Here is a 15,859-nt window from a genome sequence, read left to right on the forward strand (position 1 = left end):
AGAGTAATGTAGCTAGGTTTTACTCTTTATTTCTAGTTATTTGTCAACAAATATATGCAGCTGTATGCTCATTGTTACATCATAGGCAACTGAAGAGCAAGTGAAGGCTGGAGAATCAAAGTCACAATTTATATTGGTTACTGACTATCTCCAGAAAGGTCAGTAGCAAACAGTTCATGGAGCATATTGTGATAGGAAAACATTTTAGTCCAAAAATTTAGATCAGTTCTAATCACTGAAGCACCATAAGCGTTTATAAGCCATACTGTCCTTTACAAGCACTCTGGCAATGTAAAGGAGCCTTAAAACTTTTACACCTGTTTTATACTCCTTGGGGGAATTCACTAAGAACAATGGGAACAATTCACTAAGCAGGCTACATTCTGCTCTGCCTGAGGGGACAGAGCCTGCCGCACACCTACCTCCTCAGAAATACCTCGAAGCCCTGCCCCTCCACACTGAGCATGCTGCAATAGTGAGCAAGAGGGACAGAATGTCTGTCTCTCTCACATGCATGACTGTCAAGCCCCCACCTTCGGTGGTAATTTACTTCTCTACCAGCTGCTCCAGTCGCCCGAACTGAGCGCCCATGCTGCTGGGGAAGGGTGCGTGACTGCTCTTATGGCTTCCCTTTGCTTCCCCCTCAGAAGTCATTTTTCTGTGGGGAAGCAACGAAATCTGTGGGGAACTTGAATTCTGCATGTGTGCAGTGGTACAGAATTCCCCCAGGAGTATTTAAACAATCAGACTAAAAAGCATTTTTCCTCCCAGCTGCGTACTCTCTGTGATGTCACAAACCTGCAAGTTCCCAAGTTGCCCACAGAGCCTTCCAGGAAAACAGAATAGCTAAGACCCCACCTTTCTGATAGAAAAACCCATTAGGCAAAAAACACATTGAAGCATAAAAAAGCCTGATAAGGAAGTTAAAAGGCCCATGACCAGCATTTTATTACTTGCAGGTCACTCTTAAAATCTTGGTTTGCAAAATTAACCAGTGTGAAATCATCCAGCTGCAGGTCCTGCTGGGCCATATGTGAAGGGAGATCTGCCAGGAACCAGGCAGACCCCAAGTAGCTGCTTAGCATGTAACTTTTGGGGCAAGAGGGTGGCAGTTCAGAGGCTTGGCAATGTTTCCCATTGCGGGTGTGCATGAGGATTTCATCAGCTCCTGGGGTGGGAGCTGACCAAGGGAACAGGCCAAGGGACAGCAGAGCAGTTTGTTCCCACTCACTTATTACAAAGTATGTGTGATGGGCTCACAGCAGATGGGAGAGGCTGAAATATGTGCTGGGATGGGGTGCAAGCTCACTGGCACCTGGGGGTGCACCAGGCAGATGCCCATGAAGCCCCTTTGCTTGGGATGAGTTCCATCATTTCTTTTCCTCAGCACACGTTGTTCCTGGTGGCTCTTCCCCGTGTGACCCAGGGACTGCTTGGTGGCCACTGGAGGAGGAACAGGGGTGTGTAAGGGTTACAGCAGTCCCCTGGGTCTGGTCTCTACATCATAGCTTGTCAAGGGCATCATGTGCGGTCTCTGTTGTCACACTGGTCACCATAGCCAGTGTGAGCGGAACATATGGGGAATACGTAAGGAGTTATGTATCTGTGCTTTTGAGGGCTGTGAGTTGGAGGTGGTCACCAGAAGGTGATAAACAAGTTTATTTCAGGTAGGAAACACTTAACTACCTGTCTGGCTATATGTTAAATTGAGTATTTAATTTAATTTAATGTATACTTCACCATGGACACCTATTTACAGTCTGAGCAAAATGCTAATGAAGAGATTGCAGAGCCTCACCTCCAGGGGAGGTTCTCTCCAGGAAAACATAAGCAGCAGGGGGTGCAAGTGAAGACAATAAGAGTAGGAAGTCGGAACTATGTCTGGAGTGTAGAGGTACACCTTGACCCAGGGGACAAGCTGCCAGCTGGTTGTCTGATGAATGGAGGTTCACAGCCGGTCTGGTTGTTTAATGCTGGGTGAGGTGCTCTGGGGAAGCTAACCTTTCTGAGACAGGAGAATGGCTTGTTAGTTAAGTTCAGGCTCTAGAAAGCCCTTGTGATTTTAATTTATATGTAACCATTTGTTTCCATTAATTCTACTTGCTACTTCTCTGTCCTGTGTTCAGTGACCATGTGCGTGTTTTCACTGAAATGTACCTACGTACTGTGAGTTGAGCGGGGCGGGACCCTGAGGTGTACCAGGGAAGCTGGGGGCACTGTCCCTTTGGGACCAGTGGATCTGTGAATCCTGTGTCTCAGGCGGAGCAGGGGCCGGGCACTCCAGGGCCATACTTGGAGGGTAGAGTGTGTCTACCCAGGGACAGCAGAGCTGTCTGTGGCCTGCATTGTGCAGGAGGTCAGACTAGATGATCATAATGGTCCCTTCTGGCCTAAATATCTATGAATCTATGAATCTATGGCTGGTGTAGTCGGGGAGCTGACCCCAGGCAGGTATAGACAAGGCTGCTCCATGCTAAGAATGCATGGCAGCAAGGTGCCTCACAATTCTGGGTACCCCCAGGAAGCATCACGCCCCATGTCTCATGCAGAATTTGCCTGATCACAGATACAGTGCGCTGTCCACATGAAACTGATGCCCCTGCCCCTAAGCCAAGCTGCTGCAAAAGGGAGGAGCTGTTTCTGTGCCACCTGGCACCCCTCTGTGCAGGTCTGGTGGTTCCAGCTTCTCCCTAGATTAGCCCTAGCCCTGCACAGCCTAGGCTTGGCTGCTTTCGTTGTACAGGCTCTGGAGTCTCACGCTGTTTGCACACAGCAAAGAACAATTTCCATCCTCTGAATTAGCTCAATAGCCGCATTTCCATTGTGGTGTCACGTGATGCAATATTGCTGACATTCTGTCCATCTCTCACCACACCGCTCTCACTTATTGGGAACAAAAATCCCATTGCTCCACATTACAGCCAGCCTTTCAAGCTTCTTGACAGTGTGCCACTTCTGAACTGATTTTACCCTTTGTTTTGCTATCTCCTGGCTCCTCAGTGCCTGAAGTGATGGGCACTTACTCAGAGTGAGCTCTCCACTTGCACTTACATTCATCCGAGATGGGGTTTGGGAAGCTTGTACTTTTGCAAACAAAGCCAGGGCCTGTGACACACTGCTAATGACCTCGCTCTCTGCCTGTGTTTCCTTTACGTCAGAAGTCGGAGTGCTTATTAAGTTTGGAGGCTTACTCCCAGGAGCAGAAGAAGAGGATCTGCTGGTGTCTGGCTGAGAACATCACTAAGCAGCAGCATCCGGCAGCAGCTCCTGCTGAGAACAAGGTAAGGAGCCAGCGGGCTGGCTGGCTGGGCAGACAGGGCATCCTCTCTCTGGCACCACAGGGCTGGGGCCTTCCCTGTCATAGGGGCTTTGCTCAGCCCACACTCCTGCCAGGACCCACGCTCTCAAAAACCAACTTCAGCCAGAGGACCTGCCAGCTCACATCAAGGGGCTGCTGTGTCCTGCTCCCTGGGTATCTATTTGGACAGTGAAGGCTGCACAGCTCCAGCACATGGACTTTTAACTGCTTCCCCGGAGATAATGCATGGCTGCAGGGCAGGGATGATCACAGAGGGGAAGCAGAGCCTTGCAATGCACACAAGGTTCAGGCTGTGAACTCTGGGCCCTAATGGAAAGGCTGGAGCCATGGGGTCCTGCATAGCTGCACTGCTGGGGCTGTGCCTCCTTTCCCCAGCAAGGTAGCCTCAGGCTGGCCCCAGCAGCCTGGTGTCGTGGCACAGAGAGGCCCTGTTTATCCTACACATTGAGGTGGCAACACCAGCTCTCCTGCATTAAAGAGCTGCAGTTGGCTTGTGAGCCGAGAAGACTGGAGTGCTCTGTGCAGAGAACGGGCAGAGTGTGAGAAGCCTCCCAAACCGGGGCTCCTAACATGTCCAGTCCCTGCCCTGGTGAGAGACCCCTGGTCTCCTTGGGCACTGCTGAACCTGCCAGCAAGGGGCCTGCTAGTGCCAGGGGCTTTCCATGCTGGGGCCCTGGCTTCCCTCAGGAGCTGGGCTCACTCCGCTGTCTCAGTGGGAGCAGAGAGGAGTATAAACTCCTGGCGTTGTCTGGTATTTCTACCGTCCGGGGCTCGCAGCCATTCTCTCAGCCCTGCTGAGGACTGGAGCAGCTGGCCATCATGGCAGTACTCGTACAGAGGGGCTCAAAGCCCTCGAGGTGCCGTGGTGGTGGGAATACCTGGGTCCTGTCTACACAAGCACGTCCCCATGACTCTGATGGTGGAGCTGCACCGCTCCTAGAGCAGCACTGGGAGAAAGTTTAAAACTTCGCCCAGACCCCGCCTGGCCTGCCCATGTTCGGCCTTGCTTGAAGCACAGGTCGGAGGCTCTCATTTTTGCTGCATTTGTAGACGCAAGGCGGGTGCTGAGGAACAGAAGGTCTCAGCCTCCTGCCTGACTCATGTGCAGCGTCCCAAACTGGGTCAGCACAAACTGACTGCAGGAGACAGAGCTTGTAGACACCTTCTCCCTCAGATTTCAAAGGAGCTGGAAGAGCTTTGTGAGGCAACAACAAACAAGTTGGAGACCCCCGATTAGTAACTAAACCCCCAGGAAATGCAAATAACCTGGGGTCAAATAATGCTCTCCCCCTCCTCCTCCATTGGGTGACAAGGCTCCGTATCCATCCGTCCATCCCGTGGGGACTTAGCTAACTCCTACTCGGAACAAGACATGTCCTATGTTGGTGATATTGCAGTGTAGGCTATTGCCAGGACAATGTATGAACCTGAGCAGTCCAGCTGAAGTCTCAGCAAGGAGGAGCGATGCAGCTCCACTTCCTGATGTGCTGATGGGTTTGTGGCTGATTCGGGAGGCTTGGCCTGTTTTCAGTCCTTTTCCTCCTTCCATCTTCAAACGCCGTGTCCATGGCTGGGGCAGGTGAACTATGGGGCATCCCCTGATCCTGTACTTTCCCTTCCACCACTGCAGAGCTCAGCACAATGATAGGGTTTGCCTGTGTAAGCAGTGTTCTTAGGGAAGACTTTAGATCAGGAGTGGGCAAACTTTTTGGCCTGAGTGCCATATTGGGGTTGCGAAACTGTATGGAGGGCCTGGTAGGGAAGGCTGTGCCCCCCCAAACAGCCTGGACCCCACCCCCTATCCATCCCCTCTCACTTACTGCCCTGCTCAGAACCCCCGACCCATCCAACCCCCCCTGCTCCCTGTCCCCTGACTGCCCCAACCCCTATCCACACCCCCGTCCCTAACCGTCCCCCGGGACCCCAATCCCATCCAACCCCCCTGCTCCCTGTCCCCTGACTGCCCTCCCCCAAAGCTCCACCCCATCCAACCGCCCCCTGCTTCCTGTCCCCTGACTGCTCCCCAGGACCCTCTGCCCCTTATCCAACCCCTTCCCGCCCCCTTGCCATGCCATTCAGAGTGGCAGGAGCTCACAGCCATGCTGCCGCCCTGCCCAGCAGGAGTGGTGGGCCAGAGCACCGGCGGCGCAGTGCGCTGAGGCTGCAGGGGAGGGGGGACAGCAGGGGAAGGGCCGGGGGCTAGCCTCCCTGGCTGGGAGCTCAGGGGCCAGGCAGGATGGTCCCGTGGGCTGGATGTGGCCCGTGTGCCGTAGTTTGCCCACGTCTGCTTTAGATCCTAGCTGTGCATCGTCTGGTGTTTGCATCCTTTCCAGGTGTCATTCCTTAGACCAGGGGAAGAGTGAGGCTGAGTCTGTGCGGGAAGGGTCTGCCAGGGCTGGAGTGGGTGCCGTTCCTGGGAGTGGGGTAGAGGAAATGGTCGGAGAGACTAAATGCCAACAGGAAGCTTGCCAGGAGCTCTTACACTGAAGTACCAGGGGTTGCGTGATCTCCCCTCTGAGTCCTGATGACACAGGCAGTTTGTTCTGGCACTGAGGGCTTTGGCTGTGCAGGGTGATATACACAGCGAGGGGCTGTGCCAAAACTCACCTGACAGCATGCACACAAGATGAATTGGCTCACTGATTTTAGCCAAGGTGTAAGGATTTGCTGTGGTTTATGTGCCGAGTCAGCAGGGATCCTGTCAACAGTTCTAGACCCAGTGTTCAAATCATTTCCATCGAAAAGCTCTGCCCAGTCTGGCTTGGCTCTAAGATTCATCAGGGGATTCCTCTAGGGTCAGCATTTGCAGTGAATCCAGATGCTGTTTTTTGGTGGTGTCCTTCATGCCCTGAGATTGAACCGATCTCATAAGGGAGGCTCTTCATTGAGTCCAATCACAGAGGAAGCTGCAAGGCCTGGAGTCTCTGTCCCGCACCAGGCAGGGCTGGCGCTGGGGAGCTGGTGCTCAGATTATGGACTGGCCACCTCTCATCATCTCCCATGGTTTTGGAATGGGTGGACTGAATGCCAAGTGAATTCCTTGTCAAGCCCATTGGAATATGCATATGCAGTCCCGGGGTCAGTGGGGACTGTCACTGCCGCAAGGCTGTGCATTGTTCCCACTGGCTCAGAGGCAGCAGGCGAGGAGGAGGCTGGGACATGATGAGAATGCTGCAGCTGAAGACACCATTGGTGCTATTTTATTAAATGACTCTCTTGCCCTTCCCTTGTCCCTTCCAGCTCAGGATCTGAGAGCACTTTGCAGGTGCGACTCCCCCTTCCAGGCTGCTGGGCCTTGTCCCAGCTGCACAGACAGGGAACTGAGGCACAGAAATGGCAAGCAGCTTGCCCAGTGGCACCCAGGGAATTGGGTCAGAGCCAGAACTAGAGCCCAAGGGCTGCCTTCTCTGCTGGGAGGACACCCTGGGCATGGCAACGGGAGGTGGTGCCAATGAGCTCTGATTCTGGGACTGGTTCTAGGGCAGCACCAGCCCTAGCACAAATTAGAGGAGGCTGGGGCTTGTCTAGTCTCCACTGACTGGCTCTAGCCCATGGGGCCAGAGTGCTAGCCCAGACTAACTGAAATGCCACCCCTCTCCTGCCCTGACACACGTATGCGGCAGTGGTGGCTAGAGGGAGTGAGTAACCAGCTGGGGAGATCCAGCAGCTTTCTGGCTCCTCTGTGCTGCTGGAACAAAGATGAGATTCTAACCCATATCTGCCAGACCCCCACCTTACCCCTGCCAATCTTCATTCCTTGCAGACCCCGGTCGTCAGCGGGCGGGATCGAACCGGGGACTTCTGGAGCTTAGTGCATTAGCTAAAAGCCAGCTGGCTGTTACCTAAGGCTATGTCTACACTACGAAATTAGGTTGAATTTATAGAAGTCGATTTTTTAGAAATTGATTTTTTACAGTCGATTGTGTGTGTCCCCACTTAAGACCATTAAGTCGGCGGAGTGCGTCCACAGTACCAAGGCTAGCATCGACTTCCAGAGCTTTGCACTATGGGTAGTTATCCCACAGTTCCCGCAGTCTCCGCCACCCATTGGAATTCTGGGTTGAGATCCCTATGCCTGACGAGGCAAAAAACATTGTTGCGGGTGGTTCTGGGTACATGTCGTCAGGCCCTCCCTCCCTCCCTCCCTCCGTGAAAGCAATGGCAGACAATCGTTTTCACCCCTTTTTTCCTGGGTTACCTGTGCAGATGCCATACCACGCAAGCATGGAGCCCGCTCAGCTCACTGTCACCATATGTCTCCTGGGTGCTGGCAGATGCGGGACTGCATTGCTACACAGCGGCGGCTCATTGCCTTGTGGCAGCAGATGGTGCATTACGACTGGTAGCTGTCCTCGTCGTCTCCTGGGTGCTCTTGGCCGGCCTCGGTGAGGTCAGTCAGGGCACCTGCGCGGACATGGCTGCTCCTGGCAGTTTTTGGTGAGGTTTGTCAGGGGCGCCTGGACATAAATGGGAATTACTCAGGTCATTCTCTTCTTTAAGTTTTGTCTAATGGAGATTCAGTCCTAGCTGGAATATTGGCAGAGGGATAGCTCAGTGGTTTGGGCATTGGCCTGCTAAATCCATGGTTGTGAGCTCAGTCCTTGAGGGGGCCATTCTGCCTCAGGCTGCTCTCCCAGCCAGCAGCACTGCAAGCACCCAGGAGATAATAATAGCTAGCAGTTGTACTGCACCGTCTGCTGCCTGCCTATCCCTTGCTTCCCCCCTCCTTGAAAACAGCGGCCGACAATCATTTCATGCATTTTTTCATGCGGGCGCCATATTGCTGTCAGCATCATCATCCACCCACCGCTTCCGCTGCCACTCTGCTCTCCTGCAGACACCATACCACGGCAAGCATGGAGCCCGCTCAGATCACCGTGGCAGTTATGACCGTTCTAAACACCATGCTCATTATCCAGCAGTATATGCAGAACCAGGACCAGAACCTGCAAAGGCAGGTGAGTAGGCGACGGCAGTGTGGTGAGGAGAGTGATGAGGACATGGACACAGACTTCTCTCAAAGTATGGGCCCTGGCAATTTGGACATCATGGTGGTAAAGGGGCAGGTTCATGCTGAGGAAACAAGCACAGACTGGTGGGACCACATAGTGTTGCAGGTCTGGGATGATTCCCAATGACTGCGAAACTTTCACATGCGTAAGGGCACTTTCATGGAACTTTGTGACTTGCTTTCCCCTGCCCTGAAGCACCAGAATACTAAGATGAGAGTAGCCCTCACAGTTCACAAGCGAGTGGCGATAGCCCTGTGGAAGCTTGCAACGCCATACAGCTACCGGTCAATCGGGAATCAATTTGGATTGGGCAAATCTACTGTGGGGGCTGCTGTGATCCAAGTAGCCAACGCAATCACTGAGCTGCTGTTATCAAGGGTAGTGACCCTGGGAAATGTGCAGGTCATAGTGGATGGCTTTGCTGCAATGGGATTCCCTAACTGTGGTGAGGCGATAGACGGAACCCATATCCCTATCTTGGCACCGGAGCACCAAAGCAGCAAGTACATAAACCGCAAGGGGTACTTTTCAGTGGTGCTGCAAGCACTGGTGGATCACAAGGGACGTTTCACCAACATCAACGTGGGATGGCCGGGAAAGGTACACGACGCTCGCGTCTTCAGGAACTCTGGTCTGTTTCAACAGCTGCAGCAAGGGACTTTCTTCCCAGACCAGAAAATAACCATTGGAGATGTTGAAATGCCTATAGTTATCCTTGGGGACCCAGCCTACCCCTCCCCCCTGCGTTCTTGGGCGTCTGGGTGAGGAGGCTATGGAACCTGGGGAGGAGGGCAGTTGGTTACACAGGGGCTGTAGCGGGGGTCTGTGCTCCAGCTGCCTTCCCTGCACCTCAGCCATACCCCGAAGCATATCAGTTTGATCCTCCAGTAGCCTCAGCACTGACTCCTGCCTTCTGTCAGCAAGCTGACGCCACCTATCATCTTCAACCCACCACAAATTATCTTCAACACACCACCTGTCCTCGTGTTCATATTGTGCTTTCCTAGACTCTAACATTGTGTGCCTCCACGCATTCTGCTGGGCTCTTTCAGTGCAGGAGGACTCCATGAGCTCAGAGAGCATTTCATCGCGAGTGCATTTTTTTTGCCTTCTAATCTTTGCTAGCCTCTGGGATGGAGATGATAGGGGGAGCGTTGAAACATTTTCAGCTGCGGGAGGGGGAAAAAGGGGGAGTAGTATTTAAAATACACATTTTAGAGAACAATGGGTAGACTTTTTCAGGGTGAACCTTGCTGTTAACATTACATAGCACATGTGCATTCGGTATAAGGTCGCATTTTGCCTCTTATATTGAGGGTCTGCCGGTTTGGTGTGAGAGATCACACGTGCAGGGCCAGCGGGCAACAGAATTCAGCTTGCAGGCAGCCATGGTACGCCACAGTCTTTTGGCTTCTTCAACCTTCATAACATGTGGGAATGATTCCAAACAGCAGCGCCCTCCTTTCCCATACGAAGCACCCGTTGGGTTGGCCATTTAAAAGGGGGGGCTGCGGTTTTTGAGTTCACGTGCAGCACAAACCCAAAGAAACCCCCCCCACACACAATTCTTTCGGATGATCACTTCACCCCTCCCAGCACTACATGGCTAACAGTGGGGAAGATTTCTGTTCAGCCACAGGCACACAGCTCAGCAGGAATGGCCACCTCTGAATGTCCCCTTAATAAAATTACCCTGTTTCAACCAGGTGACCGTGAATGATATCGCTCTCCTGAAAGATAAAGAATGGATGTTGCTTGAATGCCAGCAAACACGCAGACCATACTCTGCCATGTTTTGTTATGCAGTGACTCCAGACTACATGCTACTGGCCTGGCGTGGTAAAGTGTCCTACCATGGAGGAGGGAATAAGGCTGTGCCCTCCCCAGAAACCTTTTGCATAGGCTTTGGGAGTACATCCAGGAGAGCTTTATGGAGATGTCCCTGGAGGATTTCTGCTCCATCCCCAGACACGTTAACACACTTTTCCAGTAGCTGTACTGGCCGCAAATTATTCATTAAACACGTTTGCTTTTAAACCATGTATTATATTACAAAGGTACACTCACCAGAGGTCCCTTCTCCACCCGGTGGGTCCAGGAGCCCGCCTTGGGTGGGTTCAGGGGGTACTGGCTCCAGTTCCAGGGTGAGAAACAGTTCCTGGCTCTCGGGGAAAACAGTTTCTACGCTTGCTTGCTGTGCGCTATCTTCAACTTCCTCCTCCTCCTCATCTTCCAGTACCTCCCGTTCGGTCCATGCTGGAGCTCTTTTGCGATTCTGGGACTGCATGGTCACCTCTGGTGATGAGATCTGCGCTCACCTGCAGCTTGCCACGCTGGCCAAACAGGAAATGAAATTCAAAACTTTGCGGCCTTTTTTCTGTCTACCTGGCCAGTGCATATGAGTTGAGAGTGCTGTTCAGAGCGGTCACAATGGAGCACTTTGTGATAGGTCCCAGAGGCCAATACTGTTGAATTGTGACCACACTACCTCAAATTCAACCCAGCGATGTCAATTTAAGTGCTAATCCCCTCATCGGGGAGGAGTACAGAAATCAATTTTAAGAGCCCTTTAAGTCGAAGTAAATGGCTTCGTCGTGTGGACATGTGCAGAATTAAATCGATCTAACACTGCTAAATTCAACCTAAACTCATAGTGTAGACCAGGGCTAAGGCTGTAGAGCAGACTTATTAATTGCTCCCTAAGTGGTCTTGATGCCACTAGATGGGACACAACACCACACCCACAAGGTTTGTGGGTTACATACTTCTCCTAGCTGAGGAGGCGCATCCCAAGCTTCAGAGTCTTCCCAGTTGAAATCATGGATGAGCCCCAACTTGTAACACCCAACAGACCCTGTTCATCGGCTGGCGGGATCGAACCGGGGACCTCTGGAGCTCAGTGCATGAGCCTCTACCACATGAGCTAAAAGCCAACTGCCTGTTAGCTAAGGCTGTGGAGCGTCTCATTTAACTCACTCTAAGTGGTCTCGGTGCCACTACATCGGACAGAACGCCACACCCAGGAGGTGTGTGGGTTACACAGGCACTCCCATTAGGCATTAGCACGGAGTCCTGGTGCTCCTGGCCCTTTGATCCCACTCCCTCCTTTTTGGCTGGGGTGCATCGAATTTTCTGGCTGAATATCATCTGCTTCCAGATGTGTGTGGACTCTGGTATTTCACTGCATGCTAATAAGTGCAGTGGAAATCTGCACTTCATGTGCTGTGCTGGTAGAAAGCCTGTCAGTAGGGTACAGCTGGGATTGGCTCCCTCTGTGCCGAGCACCAGGGGGTTCCCAATCCAGCCCCAGTCCCTCCCATAGGGAAGGTTTGGAGGGAGCAGCAGGGGTTCATGAGGCAGAGCCCTCAGCCTTCCATCATGCTGCCAGGACACTCCTGCTGTTTGTTCTACTTGCAGCAGTGGTTTGGGGATGGGAAGTGGGGTTGTTTGCAGTCAGCTGAGGCCCAGCTGGGCAGCTGCACACACACCCGAGCTGCCCGTGTGAGGCTGGCACACTTGGTGTGAGTCATGCTGCCCCTCCTGCTTTTGGCAGCCTCCTGCAGTTGCCTATGTGGACCAGGGATGAGAGTTTGGGCGGTTGGAAAGCTTGGCTCTTTACTTACTGGTCACATGGGGTGTAAGAAGCCACCTCAAGGTCACCTCTATTGGCAGGACAGAGTCTCCTGAGGGTAGTTCTGACCTTGGGCTGTAGGACTACAGATGACAGCAACCTTTTCCCATGCGGCTTGGGGGTTAAGCTATGGCCTGTGCATATCAGCTCAGAGAATCCAGGGCCCACACTCCCTCCTGCACTGAGATACAAACTGCTAGGCCTGGGACAGGTTGAATAGTTGTGGAGGGTCATTGTTTCAGGAGAAGGTGCTGAGTGACACACTCCCTGGGTGACAAGAGGGAGCTTTTTAATGGTGGTTTGAACATGCTGTAGCAGTGGTCACACCAGTGCCAAAGATAGAGATAAAATCACCTCCCTACTCTTACTCAAGATTCCCCTCTTCATGCATCCAAGGATCGCATTAGCTCTTTTTGCCCAGAGCATTGCACTGGGAGTTCATGTTTAGTGGATTATCCACCATGACCCCCAACTCCTTCTCAGAGTCACTTCTTCCCAGGATAGAGTAAGTACAGCCTATAGTGTCCCAGGTTAGTGTAAGTAAGTTTCCCATCCTGTCAGAATGGCCTAACGTTTGTTCCTCGATGTATGACTTAAAGTTTGGCCATACTGTAAAGCATGTTGCTTACTGTGACCGGGTCGAGCTAGATGGCTATGGGAGAGTAATAGAAGGCAGATATATTAGCCCCAGGCTAAGTAGGTCCCTTTTTCCTGGGTAAGGTAACAGGGAAGGTTCCAGAACAATCAGGAACCTTCTGGAGACAATTAAGACAGGCTGATTAGAACACCTGCAGCCAATCAAGAAGCTGCTAGAATCAATTAAGGCAGGCTAATCAGGGCACCTGTGTTTTAAAAAGGAGCTCACTTCAGTTTGTGGTGTGCAGTGAGGAGCTGGGGGCAAGAGGCACTAGGAGCTGAGAGTGAGAACGCGGACTGTTGGAGGACTGAGCAGTAGAAGCATTATCAGACACCAGGAGGAAGGTCCTATGGTGAGGATAAAGAAGGTGTTGGGAGGAGGCCATGGGGAAGTAGCCCAGGGAGTTGTAGCTGTCACACAGCTGTTCCAGGAGGCACTCTAGACAGCTGCATCCCACAGGGCCCTGGGCTGGAACCCGGAGTAGAGGGCGGGCCCGGGTTCCCCCCAAATCCTCCCAACTCCTGGTCAGACACAGGAGGAGTCGACCTGGACTGTGAATTCAGAAAAACGGCCAAGCTGAGGGCTGCCGTGAAGTTCCAAGACGAGCAAATCTGCCAATAAGCTCAAGACCCACCAAGGTAGAGCAGGAACTTTGTCACATTACTTGCTCTCAGCTCACCAAGTGATCCAGATCGCTCTGTAGTGACCTGTCCTCTTCTTTATTTACCACTCCCCCAGTCTTTGTGTCCCCTGTAAACTTTATCAGTGATTTTATTATTTTCTTCCAGGTCATTGATAAAAATGTTAATAGCATAGGGGCAACCAATCCCTGTAGCACCTCACTAGAAACACACCGCTTGAAGATGATTCCCTGTTTACATTTACATTTTGAGACCTATCAATTAGCCAGATTTTAATCCATTTAATGTGTGCCATGTTGATTTTGTATCATTCCAGTTTCTTAATCAAAATGTTGTGCGGTACCAAGTCAAATGCCTTACAGCAGTATAAGTATATTGCATCAACACTATTACCTTTATCAACCCAACCAGTAATCTGATAAAAAAAAATGTCAGGTTAGTGTGACGGGATCTGATTTCCATAAACCCATGTGATTGGCATTAATTATATTACCTTCCTTTAATTCTTTATTAATTAAGTCCCATATCAGCAGCTCCATTATTTTGTCTGGGATCAATGTCAGGCTGACAGGCCTATAACTACCCAGTTTATCCTGTTTAAACAGTGGCACAACATTAGCTTTCTTCCAGTCTTCTAGAATTTCCCCAGTGTTTCAACAGTTATTGAAAACCAACATGCACAGTCCAGCAAGCTCCTCAGCCAGCTCTTTTAAAACTGCTGAATGCAAGTTATTCAGACTTGCTGATTTAAAAATGTCTAAATTTAGTAGCGACAAGGTGGGTGAGATAATATCTTTTACTGGATCAACTTATGTTGGTGAGAGAAACAAGCTTTCGAGCTCACACACAAAGCTTTTCTCTCTCTCCAACAGAAGTTCATCCAATATTACCTCACCCATCTTGTCTATCTAGTATCCTGGGACCAACACAGCTACAGCAACACTGTATATAACTTTAATAGCTGCTGTTTAACATCCTCCTCAGTTACTGCTGGAATGGAAAGTGTTTATACTTATGTTGTCATACGATATGGCTACATCACGTGGTCCGTCCCCCCCAAATGCAGAACAGAAATAGTTATTGAACACTTCTGCCTCATCTGCATTTTTATTGACAGTTCTACCATTTCCATCTAGTAATGGACCAATACTGGTATTAGGATTCTTTCTGATCCTAATATGCTTAAATAATTCCTTATTATTCTTCTTAACTCTGCTGGCCATAGAGTTAGTCTTCTGTCCGTTTGCTTTCCTTATCAGTTTTCTACAGTTCTAGCATCTGATTTATATTCATTACTATCAATTTCCCCTTTTTCCATTTGTTATCTATTTTTTATTGTTATTATTTATAGTTGCCTTCACTTCCCCTCTAAGCCAGGTTGTTGATTTTAACCAATATGGCCTTCTTTCTCAGTTGTGGCTTTTTGGGCATCTAGTAAAGTGTTCTTAAGTGAGTCCCAATTATCATTCACATTTTTCTGTTTAAATTCACCCTCCCAGCTGATTTGTCTCTTAATTGTTTTCAGCTTTGTGAAAAACTGACCCTTGAAAACACCAGGTATATGTATTGTACTTGCTGCTTTCAAAGGGTCATTGAAGGGGGAAAGACCATAACAGAACACGTGGAGGAAATGGCGGAAGTGCTAAATGACTTTTTTGTTTCAGTTTTCACCAAAAAGAGATTGGACATCTAACAGTGAACGCCAGTGAAAATGAGGTAGGATCTGAGGCTAAAATAGGGAAAGAACAAGTTAAAAAATAGATGTTAGATGTCTTCAAATCAGCAAGGCCTGATAAATACCTCCTAGAATACTCAAGGAGCTGACTGAGGAGATGTATGAGCCATTAGCGATTATCTTCAGAAACTCATGGACAACAGGAGAGATTCCAGAGGACTAGAAGAGGGCAAATATAATGCTAATCTATGAAAAGGTAAATAAGGACAACCTGGGGAATTACAGACCAGTCAGCTAAATTTCATTGCCTGGAAAGATAAGGGAGGAATTTATCAAGCAATCAATTTGCAAACACCTAGAAAGTAATAAGCATGGATTTGTCAAGAACAAATTATGTCAAAGCCACCTAACTACTTTCTTTGACAGGGTAACAATAACAAGCCTTGTGGATAGGGGGGAAGCAGTAGATGTGGCATATATTGACTTTAGTAAGGCTTTTGGTACTGTCTCACATGACCTTCTCATAAACAAACTAGGGAAATACAACCTAGATGGAACTACTATAAGGTGGGTGCAAAACTGGTTGGAAATCTGTGCCCAGAGAGTAGTTATCAGTGGTTCACAGTAAAGCTGGAAGGGCATAAAGAGTGGGGTCCCGCAAGGATCGGTCCTGGGTCTGGTTCTGTTCAGTATCTTCATCAATGGTTTAGATAATGGCATAGAGAGTACACTTATAAAGATACCAAGCTGGGAGGGGTTGCAAGTACTTTGGAGGATAGTATTAAAATTCAAAATAATCTGGACAAACTGGAAAAATGGTCTGAAGACAATTGGATGAAATTCAGTAAGGACAAATGCAAAGTAGGAAGGAACAATGAAGTTAGGAAGGAACAATGAGTTCCACACAAAGAAAATGGGAAATGACTGCCTAGGAAGGAGTACTG

General features: G+C 50.2%; 1 protein-coding gene across 2 annotated transcripts in view; it reads left to right on the top strand.

Moving 5' to 3' along the window:
- Window positions 1–15,859, top strand: part of LOC140899398 (regulator of G-protein signaling 3) — a 133,964-nt gene that overhangs the window by 103,535 nt on the left and 14,570 nt on the right. For both annotated transcript variants that reach the window (XM_078849091.1, XM_078849090.1), the window contains one exon: window positions 3,159–3,281. In XM_078849091.1, the coding sequence (XP_078705217.1) occupies window positions 3,159–3,281 (123 nt within the window). The remainder of the gene's footprint in view (window positions 1–3,158; window positions 3,282–15,859) is intronic.

This window comes from Lepidochelys kempii, chromosome 16 (genome assembly GCF_965140285.1).
Source record: "Lepidochelys kempii isolate rLepKem1 chromosome 16, rLepKem1.hap1, whole genome shotgun sequence".
Classification (NCBI taxonomy): Eukaryota; Metazoa; Chordata; order Testudines; family Cheloniidae; genus Lepidochelys; species Lepidochelys kempii.